This window comes from Amborella trichopoda, chromosome 13 (genome assembly GCF_054954075.1).
Source record: "Amborella trichopoda isolate Santa Cruz 75 chromosome 13, AtrichopodaSantaCruz75HAP2 v2.0, whole genome shotgun sequence".
NCBI lineage: Eukaryota > Viridiplantae > Streptophyta > Magnoliopsida > Amborellales > Amborellaceae > Amborella > Amborella trichopoda.
The window spans coordinates 50,990,450-51,012,132 of record NC_142348.1 but is presented as its reverse complement, the minus strand read 5'-3'; the positions used below and the strand labels follow the sequence as shown (position 1 = coordinate 51,012,132).

Here is a 21,683-nt window from a genome sequence, read left to right as displayed (position 1 = left end):
GGTTTTTGCTTTAGGAGTTGGACTGGCCGGTCACTCCATCCTTAACAACAATGATAGAGAACTCTTTTTTTTTTTTTCTTACAGTTAGATATTCAAGTGTTTAGAAATTCAAAAACCAATTCTTTTAGGAAAATATTCATGTGGTGATTCTAATGTAATCTAAAAATTTATGGTTGAAAAATCATTCTCAGCAGTTATTTTGGCCGAGGAAGCAATTTCCTATGCATTTAATTGTTTCAGAAAAAAGGTAATTTGCCAACGTATCCTAAATCGAAAACACTTTAGTGGCAAATTTTGATCAATGTATACTGCCATGTTTCACATTTCCACAACTCCATAATATAAAATTTTCCATTGGAGAATCATAATTGTTCAAAAATAACAAAATCTATGCAAAAGAAACAGGGAGCGAATACAACACCATCGCCAGTTGTGTTATCAAAATATATGGAGAATTGACAGGATACAATATTATCCTCCATATGGTATAAAAAAATTTCGGTGCCAAAATTTGGATGAGCAAGCGAGTAATCAATTCTCTTATCTGCAAGCAATGTCGAAGGATGAGAGCAAGATACATTCATGTGAGAGAGAGACAGAGTGAAAGAGTTACCTTATATGATGAGAAAGAATATAAAAGAAACATGTTGAAGATTCAAGATTTGTTGGATTGAATTACTTACATCAATGGAAACTTGTTTTTAGAAATCAATGAAATAAAAACATGGCAAGTCAGATTCAAATTCCCTCTACTCACTTGGACTCAGCAAGCTGTTGAATTTGGAATCAAAACCACGAGAACATGCCAAATCACACCAGTCCTCAATATTTTATTATAAAATTTTAGAGAATTTATCAAATTATTGATGAGAGATGAACCCCTTGCTCCTTTCTCCAAAAGACAAGAAGGGATACAAATCGAAATAAACATTCGAGAAAATTTAGGTGTAGCACCAATAGGCGATAAGATGAGAGAGAGTTCACTTAGGTGTCGGGGCATTTGATGTCACAAACTTAGAAAAACACCTGTTAGGAGGTGCGAGTTAGTTCAAATGGAAGGCTACAAAATGACAAGGGGTAGACCCAAAAGGATATGGTTGGAAATTGTGAGAAAAGATCTGCAGACTTATGACCATACTGAGGGTATGACCCTTGATAGAGTATAATGGCAGACCAGGATTCGTGTAGCCGACACTAATAGCTGGGAAGAGGCTCTAATGATGATGATGATTTTGTTCTTGTATTTTTATTATTAGTTTATGTTTGGATTTATGCTCCATATTCCACAATGAGTTTTTGTTTATGTAACCCAATCTTGGCTATGATTAACAGATAACCCAATCTTTTAATCTTTCTATTTGACTTTTAGGCTCTAAGTAATTCAATGTCCAGTTCAAATTCGATATATGTATGAAATACGATGTATCGGGGACATAGATAATGTGTTCTATTTGTATTTCTAAAAAACTATTGTTTCTAAGATCAATTTGAGGCAACCAAACCCCTCTAAACTTAGGGGCTAGACCCACAAATTTCCTGGACAGCAGCTGGTAAACTGGGCACCTGCCCAATCACCTAGGCAGCCGAATCCACATTTTTCAACATTGCTCTAAGTCGAGGTTGTGACATGACACAAAAAGTAGAATCGAGCAACAAGAGATAAATATAATTAAAGGTCACGCGGCGTTGATACTTTAAGTTAAGATAGTGACATGCGAGGCCAACTTGTGGATTTACCTTCTTCTCTGATGGGTAAAAGTCACGCATTTTACATGGTACCTTTAGGATGAATCTATTCTTGACATGCAGCTCCATAGAGTTCATGAGCATACAAATGGCCAATAATAATAATTTCCATATAACATGGAGCATTAACTGATGGTTGTGAACTACTTTTATTAGTATGCATAGGCACATTGTCTTTATTCAAGCAACAAATGAAAGAACTTTTCTTTTATGTTGATAACAAACAACCAAACAAATGAACTTATGCCAAATGTATTTACGTGGCATGATAACAGTAACATTCAAAGTTGTCCTTGATTGGAAAATTGTTCCTTCTTAAGAGACCTAGGAACTGTGAGACGATACTAACATCATGGTAGATCCACGAATATAAAACTCTTATCTAAAAAACACTGCTTATTATGTCGTCATCAACCTAGATAAACTTCAGCCAAACTACACCAATTGGGATGATCATAAAGTCAACTACAATAACCGTTACAGGTTCAAAAGAAACAATTAGAGCCTCAAAGTTTCCGATAGGGTTCTCACAATAAAGTCAAAATGGTCTAATTCTTGGTTGAAATGGTTGGCCCGAATAGAATAAATAAAAGAAAACATGAATAAATAGTTTAAACATATAATTTTTACCAACAAAGGTCCAATATTGTTTAGCAGGTCTAACTTAACAAAACCAACTAATCCAACTGGATAAAACTCGTTAAACATTAGCTTTGACCAATTTTTTACCAAACCCGGTTCTTGCTTTGGACTGGAATGACTAAGGCACTGGTCATCCAATCCCTCAGACTGGCCGGTCTAGTCCCATCCTGATAATTATGACCACTAATTCAAACAGTGGTTTGCCCAACGCCTAGGTGGGCTAGTGGGGCCTCAGCACATTGCCCAGGCCTGAGCGGATCAACTAGGCAAATTGCCACTAGGCACCTAGCTAGTACCCTGCTTGGGCAGGCATCCAAGGTGCCTGGACGGGTCGCCTAGGTGCAAAAATACCCATTGTGTGGGGTACTTTTAGTGTTTTTTTTTGTTTGGATTATAAAAAAAACATGAATATGCATTTCTTAGATACAACTCTCGTAATCTTCGTAATCGATCTAAAATAACATCCTATCTTAAACGAATGGTCTTAGATACAACTCTAAGAAATAAGTAGCTAAATAAGAATCCAACATGATGAAAATCAGCCTACTAGGAAACGAGAAATCCTAAGAAACCCTCCTAACATAGTACCCTAGACTCTCTCTTTCTCTCAATCGATATCCTACTCTAGACTCCCTCCCCTAATGGACTCCCTCCCCCAAATAGTCCTCATCTAAATGATTACCGCATTGCCCTACACTTAATGCGGCACATTATATAGAATAGATTGTGAAAATAAAAGTATGTAAGGAAATATATCATATGACATGTAGACATGTCCATAAAACGTGAGCCCATCAAGTCCATAAAAAGTGAGCCCTGCAAACTCCCCTCAAGCTAGTGCAGATACATATCCCCATGCTTGACTTCACATCTCTTAGGGTGCATTGTGTTATTTTTCTCCGGCATTTCAGCAATAGCATTTAAAATTGGGACGTCATGTTGCCATTTAAGCTTAAACCCATCACTTGGTTTCTGCAAATGGATGGCAAGCATGTCTACTAATTGATGTACAGAAGTAACAAAAGGAATTTAAATTTATTGGGATCTATCTTCCCCGGATAAAATTGAAATCTACCTTTATTACTTTTTCTTCTCATGAAAAGCCAAATTGAAAAGCAATAATGGTTGCTTGCCTATCATGGAAATATAGAACATTATGGTGCAAACTCCACAACCAACAAATCTTCAATCATATTAGCTTACAGACTATATGAGCTAGTTATGCACTCATAGTTGTTTACAGCCATTCAAGGTCAACTCCCAATCGATGTTTTAAACATAGGGGACATTGATGCATAGGCAGCATCAAACTAAGGGTTTCATTAATAGGCCAGATGAGCTAGTTGTGCACCCAAACCCAAGTGTTTCTAGCCATTCCAGGTCAACTCCAGCCTCTTTTAGAAAAACAGGGCACATTGATGCCTAAGCAGCGTCAACCAAGGCATCAAGAGGTTCTCAACACCTTCTTTGTGGAGGTGCCTCACCCTAGGAGAGGACCCACTAGATGCCCGCCTAGCTGGCCTAGGCAGCTCCTAAGTGCCATGTGCGACATGATTGGACAAAAAGAGAGAGATAGAGAAAGAGAAAGAGAGAGAGGTTAAATCATTGGAGCTTTCTTTGGTAGCTATCATATCTCCCCCAATTGCTACGATGTTCAAAATTGAATTGTAAAACATTCAATTATGCTGTAATTAGTTTCCTATTCATGAATACACTTTTGGAAACTGCTAGATATACATTGAGAGCACATAACGACTAAATTTTAATAACTGAAATCATCTTTACTAAAACAAGCGGCATCATCTTAATTGGAGAGAGAGAGAGAGGGAGAGATAGAAACGGACAGACAAAGAAATTATGAACTACACCCCAAAAACATTGGGCCGCACAAACACAAGGCACCACCTCCTAGTTGCCTAGCTGGTGCCTTACGAGATTTCATATGCTGCTTCTAACCGATGGGCACAATATCATGATGCAACAATGGTCTCTTAAAGGTCCGAGCCAATCAGCATCTCATCGTCATCGTCGTCAAAGCCTTCACCCACTAATTGGTATTGGCTACACAAATCCTGGTCTGCCATTCTACTCTATTAAGAGCTATAGCCTCAGGGAGGTCTTCCAACCATGTCCTTTTGGGTCTAACCCTTGCCCTTTTTTAGCCTTCCACTTGAACTAACTCGCACGTCCTAACAGGTGTTGTAATGGGTTTGTACCACACATGGCCAGCCCACCTAAGTCTACTCTCTTGCATCTTATTGCCTATTAGTGCCACACCTATATATTACCGAGATTGGAAAATCAAATCAAATCCAAGATTGGGATCAAGATTGCAGTTTTGCGAGAAGTAGGAACCTCCTTGTGGTAGGAATCGCAGTCTGTACACTTTGAAATCTAGAGATCTTGATCCCAATATGTATGGAAGCTCGATTCAAACCTAATCAGGATCTAAGAACATGCTCAATATCACTAAAATTGAGGCCACTGAGAGCCCGACAAGTAGCGTGGTATAGTATATACAACAATACCACCACATATTATATTGTACTATAAGCTACTATTTCTAAATTCAAATTTAATATCTACAATCACATACTTGTTGGAGGGGCGACGGTCCGTTAAACTACCAAAGAAAAAAAAGGGTAAACCAATGCGATCACGACATTGTAGGTGCCTGCGATGGGACTGATGCGACTTTCCTCATAAGTTATGGGTGGCATAGGCCGTTGCAGAAGTCCCCCCCCCCCCCCCCCCCTTTTCCTAAGAGCAAGTGGGATCGAGAGAAAGAAAGGACGAGGGGCGACAAGCAATGGCACTTCTCGACCCTGTCTCCGAGGGACAGTTGAACGAGCGACTCAAGAACAGCATTCTTGAGTCGCTCGTTCAACTGTCCCTCAGAGACAGCGTCGGACTAGCCAATAACTTGAACGCGTTCGGTCAGTTTTTGGAGCAAGAACCACAACATTACCTTACCATCACATGGCAGAACACTAAACATTGCTATAACATTACCACATTGTTATACTATATTTCAATGCCAAGGACTTTGGATACCCTATAACTCATGACCATGATCCCTAATAGGAAGGATCAAGATTCCAAAGTTTAAAAATTGCTGAGGAGTGAGATTCCATTCCCTAGAGCATAAGAGTGAATCACGCAGTAGAATCGACCCCTTGCAAGAAAGATCCCAATGACCATAATACGAAATGGTCATGAAACAAGGACATGCCATGTCCTATAGTATCCATGTAAAGCATATTCCTAAAACTGGTGAGAAGAGAACTAACTCCAAAGTAAAGAAATTAAAATCCTTAAAAAAATTTCTCGAAAATAATTATGCGATACGATAAAAGAATTCAGCACCCAATTGCTCAAAATATAATCTTGGGTACGCTATTGCTAAAGGAAGCAACAATAACTCAATGAAGAGAAAATTTGTAGCATAATCTTGCTGAAAAATATCACAACTGCAGGTACCTTGATTGAGTTTTCTAGTGTGGTTCATCAATAACTTCATTGGAATCTTTTTGCTCCATGGCCCTAATAATATACACCTGGATACAAGGGCAAAAACTTTTTAGCGCCAAACAAGAAAATTACCATTTGTGTTAAGTAAATGCTAGTGCTACCCATAAATATTCAAAGACATAATGAGAATCCAGTATGTATTGCGTGAAATAGAATGTGAAAGTTACATTTACAAAAATAGTACACTAAAATTTGTCTACATATCAAGAAGAGACAAATGTATAGCATAAGACATTTAAGACATGAAATCAGGGAACAAATGCTTGTTTTCCACCAAGGCAGATGACGCAATAACCGGAATCGGGCTTGAGCCTGAATTGATAAGGTGTTGACAATTGCAACATTAAGTCCAAAGTGCAAATTCTATAGTAAACTACCCAAAAAAAAGACAAGGGATTCTTGTAGAAAATTAGCTCCTGAGAATCAAGGACACTTAATCATAACTCCAGTTCTCTTATCTCCCAAAGCACCTAAACTACATTATATTGATGCTAAACACATTGCCCATATACGAACACATAAATATAGGTATGCAATTGGGAAAGCATATTTGTGAATTGTATAGGAACATTAATAGAAAACTCTCTCTCTCTCTCTCTCTCTCTCTCTCTCTCTCTCTCTCTCTCTCTCTCTCTCTCTCTCTCTCTCTCTCTCTCTCTTGCTATCTCCATGTGTGTGTGCGTATACTCTCAGCTTGCTCTCAGTGATAGTGGTTTCTCTAGTCCTCTTTCTCTTGCTTTGTGTACTCAAAACCTTTGCCCCAGAAATCTCTCTCTCTCCCTCCCTCCCTCTCTCTCTCTCCCTCCATCCCTCTCTCTCTCTCTCTCTCTCTCTCTCTTCATACATTTGCATCCTTCCAACTAAAAACCCAAACCTCTGCCCTCAACAATAACCAATGCAAGGAAAAATAACATCCACCCAACCCCCATCTTCTTCATCTTCTTCAACAGAACCCCTCCTCCTTCCTCCTTTTGCTGAAACACGAGCAAATCGACCTCCAATTCTAAATCCATACCCACTCCCAATCCCAATCCAATCCCAACCCAATAAGCCCGTAATCCCTAAACTAGAAATCTCTCTCTAATCCTCCCTTCCAATTGTAGAAAAAGAAAGGGAAGGGTGAAGCCCCCATCGAGAGAGAGAGAGAGAGAGAAAGAGGTCCTAAGCATATTAATTTACATAATAATATTATGAAAAAAAATTGGAGCCCTAACATTTCTCTCTCATTTTCAAGTTTTTTTAATAATCTTGTTGCCCTTTAAGCCAAACTGACCAAGATGGAAATGCCCTAGCTCATGGCCAAGTCAAGAATCGAGCCTAGCTCTTTAAAAAATGTCAATAAGCCACGACAATGACTTTAGGTTGAGAAGAATGAAGAGCCTAAAATGCAACTTCCAACAAAATTAGAAACCCAAGTAAATGAGATCTTAAGCACATTAACAAGCCTCTCAAGATTGCAAATAAGACGGTATCTTTACAAACATCATCATCATCATCATTATCATAGCCTTGTTCCAATTAATTGAGGTCGGCCACACGAATCCTACTCCATCATATTGCCCTATTAAAGGTCATACCCTCAGTGAGGCCATAAGTCCCCATATCTTTTCGGACAACTACCAACTACATCTTTTTGAGCCGACCCGTGTAGGTTCTGGGAATGCCCTAGCATAAACAGATATTGTTGGTTCATGATTCATAATACGTTTTGACAAAATTTCATGTCGGCTGCCTACCTAACACAACCCAGCCCTTTTACTCGGGCATGGGATGGGTTAAGGGAAAGTTTAAGGTCATCACCTTTCTTAGACCAAGTATCTTGACAAACACATCAAAGTAAAATAAAAGAGTGTGCTATCACCTAATTTGCGTACATGGTAAAAGCATTACATCAAGAATAAGCAATTCTAACATCTTCAATAAATAGTTTGCATAAATCTTTTTTACGCAACACAAGCACATACATTTGCTCCAAGGATGGTTGCTTTCATTTCGATCTTGGGCACATTCCAAAAATGAAATATTTTATTCTACTATTGTTAATCTCTTTTAAAAGCACTCCAAACATCCAATTTATGGAAAAAGTAGTACATGTGACAAATCCATGAATGACGATAGAATGGTCCTAACTACCAGCCTGAAGAAACTTCATACAAAGACCACAACAAACGCATTTCCTAATATGGAAAACAAGAAATTAAAGGATAAAAACATTAGATAAATAAATAATAACCTTAAACAAATCAACCAAAGCAATTACTGATGCAGAGAGCCAAATCATCACCTTAAATTTCAGAGGTTTGACTAGTTGGAAAACCACTGCATCCCCATCATTTAATTCATGGTCAATTGCAAATCCTCTCCATCCAGCACTTAATCCAGTCTTCTGAGCAAGAAAGTTTGTCTGGAATTCATTGCAATCTTCATCTTCCAAAGTAATTATAGCATCATTTTTTGGCAGGTTGGACTTACAAAAGCCCACAGGAAGTCCCTGTTCACATACTTTGGCAATCATAAAGACATTCCAATCTCTGCAGTACAGTAGTATTCCATAAAAATAGAGGAAACCAGAAAAAAAGTATGCATGTGTGCAACTGTGTATATAAGGATATATCCATAAACAAATAAAGAAGATATATAGACACATATGCAAACACATACGACATGTATGAACACAAGTATTACGTGTGCACGTGGATGTGTATGATTGAGTGTGTCTATGTATAAGCATAGATTTGTGTGTTGGGTGTGGAGAGTACAGGTCATGGAATCTATTGCATGTGTGAGACTACAGACACGTGGGAATATATAACTAATAACCTCACAAATAAGAAAAATAAACCTTGTGAGGGATGTCAAAGGTGATGGACACAAGAACTTCGTGTAGTGTTTACACTTACAAGCCAAAAGCCAACTTTGACATGCGAGTGAAGCATAGGTTTCACAAAACTAGGGTAGATAGGTTCCAAATTTGACTGTAGGACTTCGGCTCTTTCTATAGCTTTTGTCCTAGCTCCATCCGATATATGGCTTCGATCTAACAATGCCCTCCTCTTGTAGATCCTACCAGAATAACCATAAATAACATTAGAACACGTGAAACCAGCAAGCTAATGCAAAGTATGTGAAAGAAGCATGCATTGCATAGATACACAGACTAACCTTCGTGGCATCTCCATATATTCATATTTTACCTGTAAATAATTACCTTTTATCAGTCTACAAAAGTTTGGATCGATATGTTATCCACTTAAGATCTTTAAAAAAAAAAAAAAAGTCCAAATAATACCACAAATGTATGAGATATATTGTGGAATTTTCTTGCAACCAGACCGGCACATCCCAACCCGTGGCTTGGTAGGTTGGTCCAAATAAAAGACCGGTTTAGTCGATAACCAATCAAAATCAATGTTTGACTGATTTCTCTCCTCCGGTCCGTCAAGACAGGTTTAATCAATAACATATCAAAATCAATGTTTGTCTGATTTCTCTCCGGTCCGTCAACTCTACATTCAACTTAAGTTACCATAGAAAAATTAACTTTACATTCATCTTCAAACATCAGATCATGCAAAAACTACTCAATAAAAAGTAATCGAGCCATATATGGTAGACTTCTTCCAGCTAGATTGTGCTTGCTTTGGTGTGGCCTGCTGTTCCAACAACAGTTCCATTAAAAAGATGAATAACAGTTTAAGTTGCTATCGACATGACAGGAATTCTTGCCATCTTTCACTACTTCTTTGCATGCTAACATCATATTTACATTAAAGGAAAAAGCAGTTAGAGACGTCAAGGTTTGCTTCTTCTAGGATCACTTGCCAAATCTTTTTAAAGGCATGATTCAAAATCTGGGTTTAACTGCAAAAAGGAAAACAATGATTAAAAAGGGGAAATGGACAAGAACAACGTTCTGAACCAATGTAAAAATATATTACTTCTTTACTAGATTTCGAAACATTTCACAAATAACAGCCTTATTTCTGATGTTTTAAAAATAACAGCAGCTATGGACATTGTATAACATTTTTCTACGATTACAAACAGAAACCTGATATCACAATCATGCTTCCTTGTACTGAATCTTTTATTGCCACCCATCTATTGTTTTTATATATTGTAACAGGATGCATCTGCTAGTGACGTAAAAGCAGTTATTTTCATGTAAGAACCTTTTTTTAGCGAAAAATTAAGCTCCTATGACCGTTATTTCAATGTAATAGCCATTTTTAACCATAGAATCCATTCATTTATCCGACATTGGCACAAAACACCACTTGTCAAAACAAAAGGAAAAAATATCCACAATTTCCTTAAATAGGGGGCCAAAAAGGGGTAATAAGAAACGGAAAAGTATACTGTAAGATCAATTACCTTTGTTACAAGCAGCTCGAAATCACTATTTGCCGTTGGATGTGAAATTGGCGCGGCTAGGGGCATACCATCAATGGCTGAAAGTTGCAAGAGAAAAATATTTCAACATTGTGACATACCCCAAGCTGTCGGATTTCACTGCTAAAAGTGATTGTGACCTCCTTTTACCAAAGATAAATGGTCCTCTAGTATACCACCCCGAAAGATAAATTGTCTTCTAGCAAACAATCCCATGAAAAATACCATGTCTAAAATAGTAAAGTGTTCGAGCAAGAAGATTCTTACCTCTTTATAACTTGCAGCTGGCATGGCTGCAACCCTTGATGACCTCCTTACTTCTACAAGTCCCATATCGATCCTCGGGGTCTTGGGCTTGCAGTACTTAGACTGAAAAACAGAAGAACAAAACACGAAGTAAAGAAAAATGCACATCCATTGGTAATAAAAATGAGCAAGAAAAAATGATTTCGAGACAACGAACGGGCGATGGCTTGGGGCAAGATTTTTTCAGGGTTTGAGAGAGTGCAGCAAGATTGAGCTCTTGCATTCGCCTCCTATTCTCCTCCAACCTTTGCTTCCGGAACTCCTCATACGCAGGTTCAACAGCAGCCATGGCTGAATCAAAACCCTATCTTCATCATAAAAGAACTCATAAATATGCTAAAATAGGCCATTAGGACCCTAGTTTTTCAGATAAGAAAGGTCATGGAACTCAAAAAATGCCCACCTTCACTGTGATGAATGACTACTCGAGCTTGCAAACAGAAGAAATCAACAAAAGAGAGCCGTGAGAACCTCTGAAAAAGCTTGGAATCCGACCGTTTAAAACCCCAAAAAAATTGAGCTCTCTCGCTGCTAGGATTTGAATTTGTACGGCTACTGTGGTGGAGAGACAAGCGCGAAAAACAGAGCGAATTCAAAATATTGCCTCTCTCGAGTGACACGTGTAGCGCATTACTACCTGTGTTTTGCCAAAAGATTTCGTACTATCGCATGCACATACTGTTCATTATTTATAAGGTAAAACTCTACCGAGGAGTACTTTAAATGCCTTGATATTCGGAGTGTCAAAAATTCTTAAGATGGCCTTGCATTCCATTTTCATTTCTGATTATAAGTTTTTAAACTTCAAAATTCATTCAAATCAAGTGGATCTATAAACACATAAAAATCTAAAAAATGGACAATAAAGATAATGTGTTGCAATATGCTCTGTTTTTGGAAATTGAAATATGTTTTTTTTTTTTTTTCACATATACATCTTGATGTGGATATGGGCAATTAGAGGGCTTTCCAACATTAAAACATTCTTTTATGATGGATTTTTGGGTTCATTTAAATTCTACATGTTAAGGGTGTGATCTTATATAAACCTTATCCTTAAAATAATCATAGGGTCATTATTGAGTGGATCCCAAAATTTACAATTTTCACCCTAGGGAATGTATATGACACGATCTTGAAGCAAAGTTCGCAAAATCGAGTCGGAACGGTTCCCGAACATGGGCCTGGAAGCAGGTTAACCGCCTTAACTGGTAAATCGGAGCAATTCAACTGTTCTAATTTGGCAAGTCCCAGGTGGTAAAAAAAGCATTGAAAAAAATAAAGAAGATAAAAAAGATGTACTAAAATATTCAAATCATATCAATAATGACTAAAACAAAGCATATTCAAATGAAGTTAAAAATTAATAAAAAAAATGAATTTTAATGAATAGATTTGTTCTTAGGGGTATTTTTAATTTTTTTTTTAAATGATGAGACAATATAAAAGTAAGTATTATTGATAAAAACAATTTTTAATTTTTACCATGATGTAACGAATATTAAAAAATACCTTACAAAGCAAATTTCTTATTTTTTAGAATTTATATATATTTTTATTTATTTTTTAAATATTGATTGATCACTAAAACCGCCCAAAAACATAACTGGTCAGCAGCTAGTCCTAATTTAACAGGGTGGTTATCAGTTAGATTGTCCAGTTTGTCTAACAATGTCTTGAAGCACTATATAAATGATCATGTTTCCTAGTGAGGAAAAGTTTGGCAGCTAGTCCTAATTTAACAGGGTGGTTATCAGTTAGATTGTCCAGTTTGTCTAACAATGTCTTGAAGCACTATATAAATGATCATGTTTCCTAGTGAGGAAAAGTTCGGTGTGGGCCTTTGGCTTCGATCATCCAAAGATAAAAAGGATGAAGCTTTTATAGGGCCTAGCCTTTATGAAAATAAAATAAAAGCTTATGGAAAGCATTTGCAGCAATGAAAATCTCCACGGTGGATCTAAATCAATTTTCAACGTTGAAAATAAAATTCGAAACTTAAAAAATAGTACAAATCTTGTAAATTTATGAACAATTAAATTTTGGGTGAAATGGACGATTTAGATAATTTGTTACAATACACATGATTTTAAAGCTTCAAATACTATTTTTATTTACCAACTAATATGTTCAAGCAAAGAGGATCGATGTAAAAATTTTCCAATGTTTAAATTGTAATTTTTGATGTATTACAAGGTGAGGCTTTATTTTATTTTGATAGGGCTGCACTGCATCAAGCTATTTTCTCCACTAAATAGAATGCAACCCAACTTCAATAAATAGGGCTGCAACCCTATAAAAACCAGATCCAAAAAAATATGGGAGAAGTTTATGTACAGCTGAGGTTCTAAACGAATCAAATTAGAGCCAACCTCGAAAGTTCAACTATAAGAGGTTGTTTTGATGTCTAAATATTTTTAAACTAATCATCTTGATATCAAGTTGCATGTATATGAGAAAAAAATGGATTCCAAAATTTGGAATTTATGTATCTTGTAACGTATTTTTTTTTACTATCAATTTTTAATTTTTCATAGATTACACTTTTTTTTAAGCTTTAAATTTTATCGTTAAGGATGAAAATATATTTTAAGGATATCACAAATATTTTTAATATTGAAACCATATTTCTGGATGCTATTTGAAGGTGCGTTTTACTTTAATTGTTTAGAGCCTCGGCTATATACAGACCGCACCTAAAAAATATCGACGTATAGAATGGCTGAAAAATTTTAGTTCCCGTGAGAGTGTGTTATACGCTCTATTTCACTTGCACAAGCCGTAAAATTTTGACATTTTTTAGCAGCAGCTGTTTAGTACTCTCTCTAAAATGGTGGGTTGAGCTTTCTGCAACTATGCCTGTGGCATTTTCCTTTCATTTATCTGTAACAAAAGTGCCAAATGAAGATGGAGGAAGGAGCCAAGAAAGAAGAAACCGGGGAGCTCAAAGAGTTTTTTTCAAATGGACTTTATCATCTTCCCAAATCGCGTGCACTTGTCATGGATCCAGTTCGAGTCCTCAACGCCTTCTACACCAATTTTAGGGTTTCCCCTTCCATGTACTACTGCCGTTCCTTCGAATCGATCAGCCATGGAGAAAAACCAGTCTCTGAAAGTCGAAGGAAAAGGAAGAGAAAGAGGAGGCCCTATGCTCTCAATGAAAGGGAACTCGCTGCTGAAATGAGACACCAGGTATTAAGTTATTTTTTCATTTTGTTTTCTATTCATGTTATGAATTTTATTTTTGTGAAGAGGCAGTTCTATTCGTTTGTTTTAGTGGGTTGAAGCCTAATTATTCCCTAGATTCAGTGGATGTGAAGTTATTGGTATGAGCTTAATGAACCCTAAAATTCGTGGAGAATTTATGGGTTTTTGAGGAAATGAAGCATGGCTCTGTTTTATTGAAATCTCATTTTCTTATTCAATTCCATGTCTTTGATGCACTTTGCATGGACTTATGCACTTGCATATCATTCTTTTGATTTGAAAGCTATGTGCTTGCTTTATTTGCGTTTGTTCCATTATCTCAATTCTGAGTCATTATTTGCACTCATGTATGTACTTGTGTATATGTATATTCATATTGGATGAAGCTGTTAATTACGTTTTACGCAACTTTTTTGTCTCGATTTTAAATGCTATGTGTTTGATTTAATTGTGCTTGTTCAATTATCTCGACGGTTCTAGTTTAAACACCTATTTTTTTTAGTGAGTCCCCATGTCATTGGAAAATAGAGGGGTGGCAACGGGTTGGGTCCGGCCGTTGGACGCGACCCAAAATAAATAAAAAATATATTTAACATATGTTAGATATATACATGTATTATTTAATATTTACATAGTATAACTAAAAAAATATTGTTATATTTATTTAAATATTAATATCTAGTTCTATTTATTTAAATAATAATTAAACATTATTAAAATATCATATATTAAATATTATTTATATAATAACTCTATTCGGGTTGGGTCCGGGTCAGGTCCACATGGAACTGAAACCGGACCTAGACTAGGACCCGAATAGTGTTCAGGTCCAATACGGGTCCGGGTCCATTGCCACTCCTAACTATGACAACCAGTTTTTGGGTGGCAGAAAAATAGCAGTGGTTATATTTCTAAATATGTGGACGGCCTACCTTCATGTATAAGTACCTTCTTATGTACTTATATATGCGTACATAATGTATATGTATTTATGTGTGTATGAAATACTATTGTTTTTAGACTGTTTATATTACTTTTTTGTTGGATTTTATAGTGGTCTCTCAAAATGTGGCAGGAGGCAAGACCTTTCTTGTTGGATGCCCATAAAGCTCTTTTAGAAGAAATTGATTTTATGAGCATACTTCCCAGTCTCAAAAGAAATGGATGTCCTACTAATGGAATTGAAAGCTTGTCAAATGCTGAACAAGTTACGGAACCATCTTTTGTTGAGCTTGGGCACCTTTGGCAAGCTCCTTATTACGAGATATCTCTTCGTTTCCGTGACCAAAGTACGCCATCTGAAGGTTGGTTTGTTAATATGCTATTCTTTCTCTATTCTGAAATGCATGTCTGTGACTGATTGATAGTTATGTGGTTTGTTTGCTGTAAATGCTTATCTTAGAAATGTTATATCTTTTAGTTGTTGTATCAGTTACAAGCTCTGACCAGTTGAAGTTTGAATAGGACTTTCAAAATTCAACCAATGTTTATATATGAAGAAGAAGAACTGCCTCGTGAATTCCCATACAAAGATGCATGTGCCCTTTTTGGTCTAATGGACTTTTGACAAGCCATCCTTTCCGCTTTCCCTTTCCCTTTCCCTTTCCCCCATCGCCGTTACCTAAACCCACCCCCTCTCCCAGGTCTTGCCCCAAAGAAAAAGAAAAAATATAAGAGGCTTTCATGGGAAACTAGAAAATCGTTTCGGTCTTCCTGGGTAGTCTTGTTTCAGAACAGTTCAGTGGTAAACATGGCAGGAAATATGAATTTTATACTAAGGATGAGTAATACATTTACTAAGCATTCTAGTGATTGATTGATGGAGTCTGATAATCATACATAACCCACATTTACTAAGCGTTCTAGTGATTGATTGATGGAGTCTCATAATCATCCATAACCGGGACCATGTACTAAGCATAATATCTTAAGTTTACTAGAATAAATCCGTACTGATAATCTAAAAAGTCTTTAAAACCAAGTTACAAGTCTGATCATTGTCCAAGTTTACGGTAGGTTGACCTTAAATGATTGGCAGAGTTTTTTTTCTAAAATGTGAACTGAGATGCACTTGGCATTGCACATAAATGGAGGACATTATTTTTGGTTTTATCAGGAACAACATTTTTAGATGGATTTTTTAGGTGAATCGTACTTAAACATTATAAAGTTGAGACAAACTTTTCCCTATGGAATAGATGCAGTAATGGGTGTCTCTAAAAGAACCGATTCATTAACTATTATCGAAATGATGGTTATTTCTTTCTAAAATAATTCGGACTCTAAATTAATGTCTGATCATCAATCACCCAAACACTGATAAGAAGAAATACAAGAAAAACAATTTCTACTGATCATAGACCCAAAAAAAACAAGTCAATGGTAAAAAGAAAAAAAAAAATTACTAACAAACAAGTTGATGGAAATATGACGTCTACTAACCTTGAGCAGTTCACTATAGTAAGATTTTCAAAGTGACTCTCGACGGGTCTATTTTTGGTTTTTTTGCGATGTGTTCCGCTCCAAAATCAACATTAATCGTGTTTTCTTTCCAATTGTAGAACCAGTTTGCAGAATCAACCCCTTGAACCATGATTAAACTCCAGAAAATACTTCAAAAGTTCTCTCTTCTCTTATCTCCACAAGTTAAAAGAAACACAAAGGACTCTTTTACAGCTCGGTTAAACAAGAAGAAGCAAGAAAACCAGATAGAGGAGGGAGGAGAGAGAGATATATATTTTGGATTTTCTCTTACAACAGAGAATAGAGCTTGTAAAGAAAAAGAGAAAAGAGGAGAGAGATGGACAAAGAGGAGAGATAGATATATACGTAGAAAGAAAGAATGTTAATACAATCTCATTTCTTGAAATCATGGTGATTAATTTGAAATGTGCATTAAAGATTCTTTAAATTCAAGAGACTTGATATATATATTTAGATATCAGGGTGAGGAGCTTAAACTTTCCCGTACTGTTCCAATCCCTGGTAAAGAGGGTGCGTTGTATTAGGTAGGCAGCCAACATAAAATTGTGCCAAAACATCTCATGAATTTGGAATAGGCTAAAAAAGGACAAGGGGTAGGACCAAAAGAACTTTGTTGGAAGTAGTGAGAAAGATATGGGAATTTATGACCTCACTGAGGGTATGATCTTTAATAGAGCAGAATGATGGATCAGAATTCATGTAGCCGACACCAATTAGTTGAGAAAAAGCTTTGATGATATATATATATATATATATATATATATAGTCCCTTCCTCCCCCCTCCCTCTCTTTCTTTCTCGCTTTGTGTGCGTGTGCGTGTGTGTGTGCTTGTGCGCGTGCATATGTGTTTATGTGATCCTATTTAACTAGAATGAAGCCTTTGATATGTATGAAATGTTGGTTTTATTGTGAAATATTGGCTTTAATCAAATAGTGATTGTGACAGATTTCACAGGTGCGGAGCCCATTCAGTATTGCAAGGAAGTTTCTATGTCGCTATTTAACAATTTAGTCTCAAATTGGACAGATGATGATATGAAGGCACAATTTCTTGACAACTTATATATACTGCCTAGAAAATGCAGGTTCCACATGGTAGGAAAATTAAATCTCTCCCTTCTCTCATCAATTTGTCAATGTCAATAAAACATCTGAAAAAAGACCAGTGAGAAATTGAAGCATAATCCTAAGGAGTATTTCCTTGGTCATCTATAATCCACAATATCCAATTCACTGTATCTTCTTGATACATTGGAAGAATGTGTTTTTCACACCATTTTTGTTGGGTTCTACCTCATTGTCTAGTGGTATGAGCTCTTCCTTTTTTATTATTAAATCAACTATTGTACAGACAGAAGTAAAAGTACAAATGTATAGCGGTACACACAGGCATAGAGTATGTGTATTTTGGGATTTTACCCTGTTGGCCAGTTTTGTGGGGCTTATTTGTCTGAAATGCTAGGTTTTGAGTCCTTTTTACATATCAAAACAAAATAGAATAAGGTTTATGGAATTATTTTCTTGTAATATTACACTTTCTAAAACTCGAGAAAATATCGAATTAACATTTTTCTGTGGACTTTTTCCTTGTGCAAGTCTGACTTGAGACAAATCCATCATCTGATTCCAGGTAACTCTCCATTTTTGTTTCTTGATCACATGTTCAGAAAATATTGGCCTGTGTGCTTTCTGATTTTTTATAGTAGACACTGTTATTTCATTGGTTTTATGTATTTCTTCCAACTCTTTGGCTTTTCTTACATATTACTCTGTTTAACTGATGGTAGTCTAGCCTGGAAAACCTGTACTTCAGTTTTTGTAGTTGTTGAATGTTGGCCACAGGCTAATTTTTCGTCTTTTTCCTTTTGACTCCCATTAGCAATAATTTGACTTGATTTCTCTCTCTTTCAATATAAACAGCTTTTTTTATGCTAGTTAAGATTATAATGATTTACTTTTAGGCAGATCACAAAATACTTCAGTAAATGCCAAGCATTCTTTTGAACTGATTTATTGTGCATCACACTGTTTTGCAGCTTCTTCAGATGATGGGTTCAACCTAATAGTCATTGATCCGCCATGGGAAAATCGAAATGTGCACACCAAATCAGTGCAAGTACTCAATTCTCTGTTTGGATGGTTTGTTATACAAATGGGTGTGGTCTTTTCCCCATTTGCCCTTACACCGCTTTCTGAACTTTATATATTAGGATTCTGATTAATAAAGAATATTCTCATACATAAGTGTTTGGACTTTCTTACATGCAGCATATAGTGAAGTTCTTTAAATTGTCTTGTATTTCTGTCAATGTTGCATTGGCCAAATTGTTCATCTGATGAAAACATGATCAGTTTGTCTTATCTGTTTCATTTTCCTGTTCTGACCAGTCAAGCAAAAAGAAGAAAGACTAAACAAAAAATAATATTTGATGTACTGCCAAATAATTTTTGTACAAACTTACAGCTCCTCTGATATGTCTGTATTAGATTCTGGCTTATTACATTCAAGTTGGTTATTTTGTGTTTCATGCCAATTTTGGTTTGAGTCATATAATGCAGATTACATTTAACAACTCATATCTATGCCAGATATCCAACCTTGCCCAATCGGTATTTATTGTCTCTTCCAGTAAAGAAGCTTGCTCATTCGGAAGGAGCACTTGTTGCTTTGTGGGTGACGAATAGGGAGAAACTACGAGTGTTCGTTGAAAAAGAGCTCCTCCCTGCTTGGGGGGTAAATCAAGAAACCATTTTTTACTGGCTAAAGGTTGTTCATTTCTTCGCCTTCTATACTTTAATGGCTGCAATGAAATAATTCCTAGGAAAGTGTGATACAATCCAATGTACTGTGGAAAACCATTTTACATTGCAGTCATCATTGTCTAATAATGTGACGCATGTTTTTTTTTTTCCCTTTCGATGGATGAGTTTTTGTATCGATATGTGTAATGATTTACATATGCCACTTGTGGGCTACAAAAATGGGTCAGCATATTATTTACAGAAAAATTAGCTTGCCAAAAACATATAGTTAAGAGTTAGGATCTATATATGCAGAGCTCCAGCCTAGCTGCCCCTTCTTTGGCCAAAGAATCCATCATGGCATTTTCCTCCTGCCATGTATGCTTGAATGTGACTTCTGTTGGTATATAAAGCTCAGAAATCTTGTTGAATACATGTTTAGGCATCATGGGCAGGGGGAACATTTATTCATCCAGTTGATGACATTTAGTTAGTCACCTTTGATCAACAAAACCGTACTCGAATTCCTTTCGAACTATTTGAGACCTGTGAATGGTGCATCTGCTTCAGCCAAGCTTTCAACCGAGAAATCCTTGGACCCAAACGGATGAAAGTAAAGCACCTGTGAGATTTCTAAATTCTTAACTTCTAAAGACACCTCCAACACTGGCCATACCAGTGTCTCCCACCAAGCACCCATCAAAATGGAGCTTGGTGACTCCGGTTTCAGGTGATTCAGGTGGTGGCGAATGCAAGAATCTAGACTGTCATTGGATTGGACCAAATGATGTACTTCCAAAGTTCCAATTGTGGTGGAGGATGACCGAGGAGAAGGAGCTCAGCTGTTTTTGGTTCAGGGCCCAGAAAATGGTTGTGGATTCAGGGCAACCCCTGAATAGCTCTATGTTGCTTTCTTTGCCCTCGAAAATGCTCTTGTTTCTTTTAAGCCAAATGGACCCAATCGTGGTGAAACAATAGATACATCGTAGCAAGCCTGTGGAAGGTAAAGGGGGCAATAAGAAAGAAAAAGGTGGGAGGCCCAAGCTTATGTAGCCCAGTTATATCCAAAGAAATCTAGGATTGAGGACTAGACTTGTAAAGTGAAGTTGTAGTGTATGAACGGGTGGAGGATATACTTGTGCATGAAAAGTGATGAATGTTGATGTGGAGTGAATGGAACCCACGAAAACAGGATATGACCCCAATGGTGGTCCTGCTCCCTCTCCATCACCTTCCGTCACTTTATTTGATGATGATGGCCCCAATGGGCTTTGGTTTTCTGGAGTCCATTGGATTATGGTATATGAAGAACTGCAGCACAGCGATAAAAAGTATTTGGCCGAAGCTTTCCATAAACGAAATGTCTGAAGCATTCTATGTATTGTTATCCACCCTTTGAGGATTTGTCTATTTTGGGTCATATCCCCTGAACGATTTAGTAACTTTACATTTTTCATGAGGATTTAGTAATTTCTTTCTTGTTCCATGTTGACTAATTGCTTTATACCTTGTAATTGTAGATAAAAGAAGATGGAAGCTTGCTAAGTGATCTAGATCTCATTCATCATAGGCCCTATGAATGCCTTGTTCTGGGTTATACACAAGGAAAGGTATAGTGTCTTTTGTGGATTTTCCTTAATCCTTTTCCTTTGTGCTGCTTTAGCTGTTAAGTTTAAGGTGCAATGTATGGGTCATTGCAGGGTGGTAATTTCTGTGACCAGCAGAAGTATACACCTTTGAAAGGTGATCAAGTTGTCATTAGCATCCCTGGTGATCACTCGAGAAAGCCCCCCATTGGAAGTATCCTAATGTTGACATTTATTTGGGTTCTTTCATTGTTTTGCTGGGTTTCTAAATTCTTTATGGATTGCTTATCGATGTCGATTAACATGTGCAACCGGATTCTCTAGCTTGTCTGTATTATGTAGCAGTAGTACCTGTTCATTGATCATTTTCTCTTTAATTCTCTTGTTTCTTCTGTTTTTCTGTTTAAGTTATGACATTGTGGGAAATATGTGATAATCGGCATATATTGATGAATTTTGTGGCTTTTTCCTTGACCTTCTTAGACCTGCTAACAAATCACGTACCAGGACCGCTGCCTGCAAGGTGTCTTGAGCTTTTTGCTAGAGAGTTGATGGCTGGATGGACTTCTTGGGGCAATGAGCCGCTTCGATTCCAACACTCGAGATTCTTTTTGAGTAAAAAATGCTGAGGAATTATAATGTGCGTGTGTGGGTGAGAGAGAGAGTGAGAGAGAGAGAGAGAGAGGGAATCATTTGTAGATGTGGGGCTTTAGATTAGCATCGTAGTTGCCTATGCTAAATGCAAGAACATAATGTGCATTGCAGAGGGGCTTTGTGATTAAACCTTACTGAGGTAGTTCTCTATCTCTCTATCATCCTTTAATTCCAATTAGCATCTAAGTGGCCTATGTTTAATGCAAGAGCATAATTAGCATCGCAGAGGGGCTTTGTGATTAAATTTTTTGCAGAGGTAGTTCACTCTCTCAATCATCCTTTATTTCATATTGTGGTTCATTTTAGCTCATTGAAGAGAGTGGGAATAGGGTAATCTTTTCATTGTGGTCTTGTCCTCCATTTTTTGTCCGTTGAATGAATCTCTGGAATTAT

At 36.8% G+C, this 21,683-nt stretch overlaps 2 protein-coding genes across 28 annotated transcripts; one reads left to right on the top strand and one right to left on the bottom strand.

The window, feature by feature from the left end:
- Positions 1-323: 323 nt before the first annotated feature.
- LOC18445907 (AP2/B3-like transcriptional factor family protein) lies at positions 324-11,188 on the bottom strand. 5 transcript variants are annotated; one of them, XM_088856881.1, is made up of 9 exons: positions 11,021-11,091; positions 10,775-10,925; positions 10,579-10,680; positions 10,294-10,370; positions 9,082-9,113; positions 8,820-8,982; positions 8,204-8,410; positions 5,869-5,945; positions 324-544 (listed from the first exon to the last, which is right to left on the bottom strand). In XM_088856881.1, the coding sequence occupies exons 4-8, from the start codon at positions 10,357-10,359 to the stop codon at positions 5,883-5,885; spliced, it is 531 nt and encodes a 176-aa protein (XP_088713007.1). In that variant the 5' UTR covers positions 10,360-10,370; positions 10,579-10,680; positions 10,775-10,925; positions 11,021-11,091; the 3' UTR covers positions 324-544; positions 5,869-5,882. The 5 variants fall into 5 exon arrangements, with proteins under 5 accessions (XP_088713007.1, XP_020530177.1, XP_011627763.1 ...); XM_020674518.2 differs by lacking the exon at positions 10,294-10,370 and having other exon boundaries at positions 10,775-10,921; positions 11,021-11,188; XM_011629461.3 differs by lacking the exon at positions 10,294-10,370 and having other exon boundaries at positions 10,775-10,908; positions 11,021-11,181.
- A 2,084-nt stretch (positions 11,189-13,272) lies between these two features.
- Positions 13,273-21,515, top strand: LOC18445908 (Methyltransferase MT-A70 family protein). 23 transcript variants are annotated; one of them, XM_006856034.4, is made up of 9 exons: positions 13,273-13,809; positions 14,900-15,128; positions 17,255-17,403; positions 17,905-17,938; positions 18,345-18,420; positions 18,898-19,075; positions 20,571-20,660; positions 20,751-20,850; positions 21,120-21,515. In XM_006856034.4, the coding sequence occupies exons 1-9, from the start codon at positions 13,519-13,521 to the stop codon at positions 21,263-21,265; spliced, it is 1,293 nt and encodes a 430-aa protein (XP_006856096.2). In that variant the 5' UTR covers positions 13,273-13,518; the 3' UTR covers positions 21,266-21,515. The 23 variants fall into 23 exon arrangements, 8 of the variants coding, with proteins under 8 accessions (XP_006856096.2, XP_020530219.1, XP_088713001.1 ...); XR_016048450.1 differs by having other exon boundaries at positions 13,274-13,809; positions 18,345-18,424; positions 18,939-19,075; XR_016048445.1 differs by having other exon boundaries at positions 13,274-13,809; positions 18,345-18,424.
- Positions 21,516-21,683: the final 168 nt, after the last annotated feature.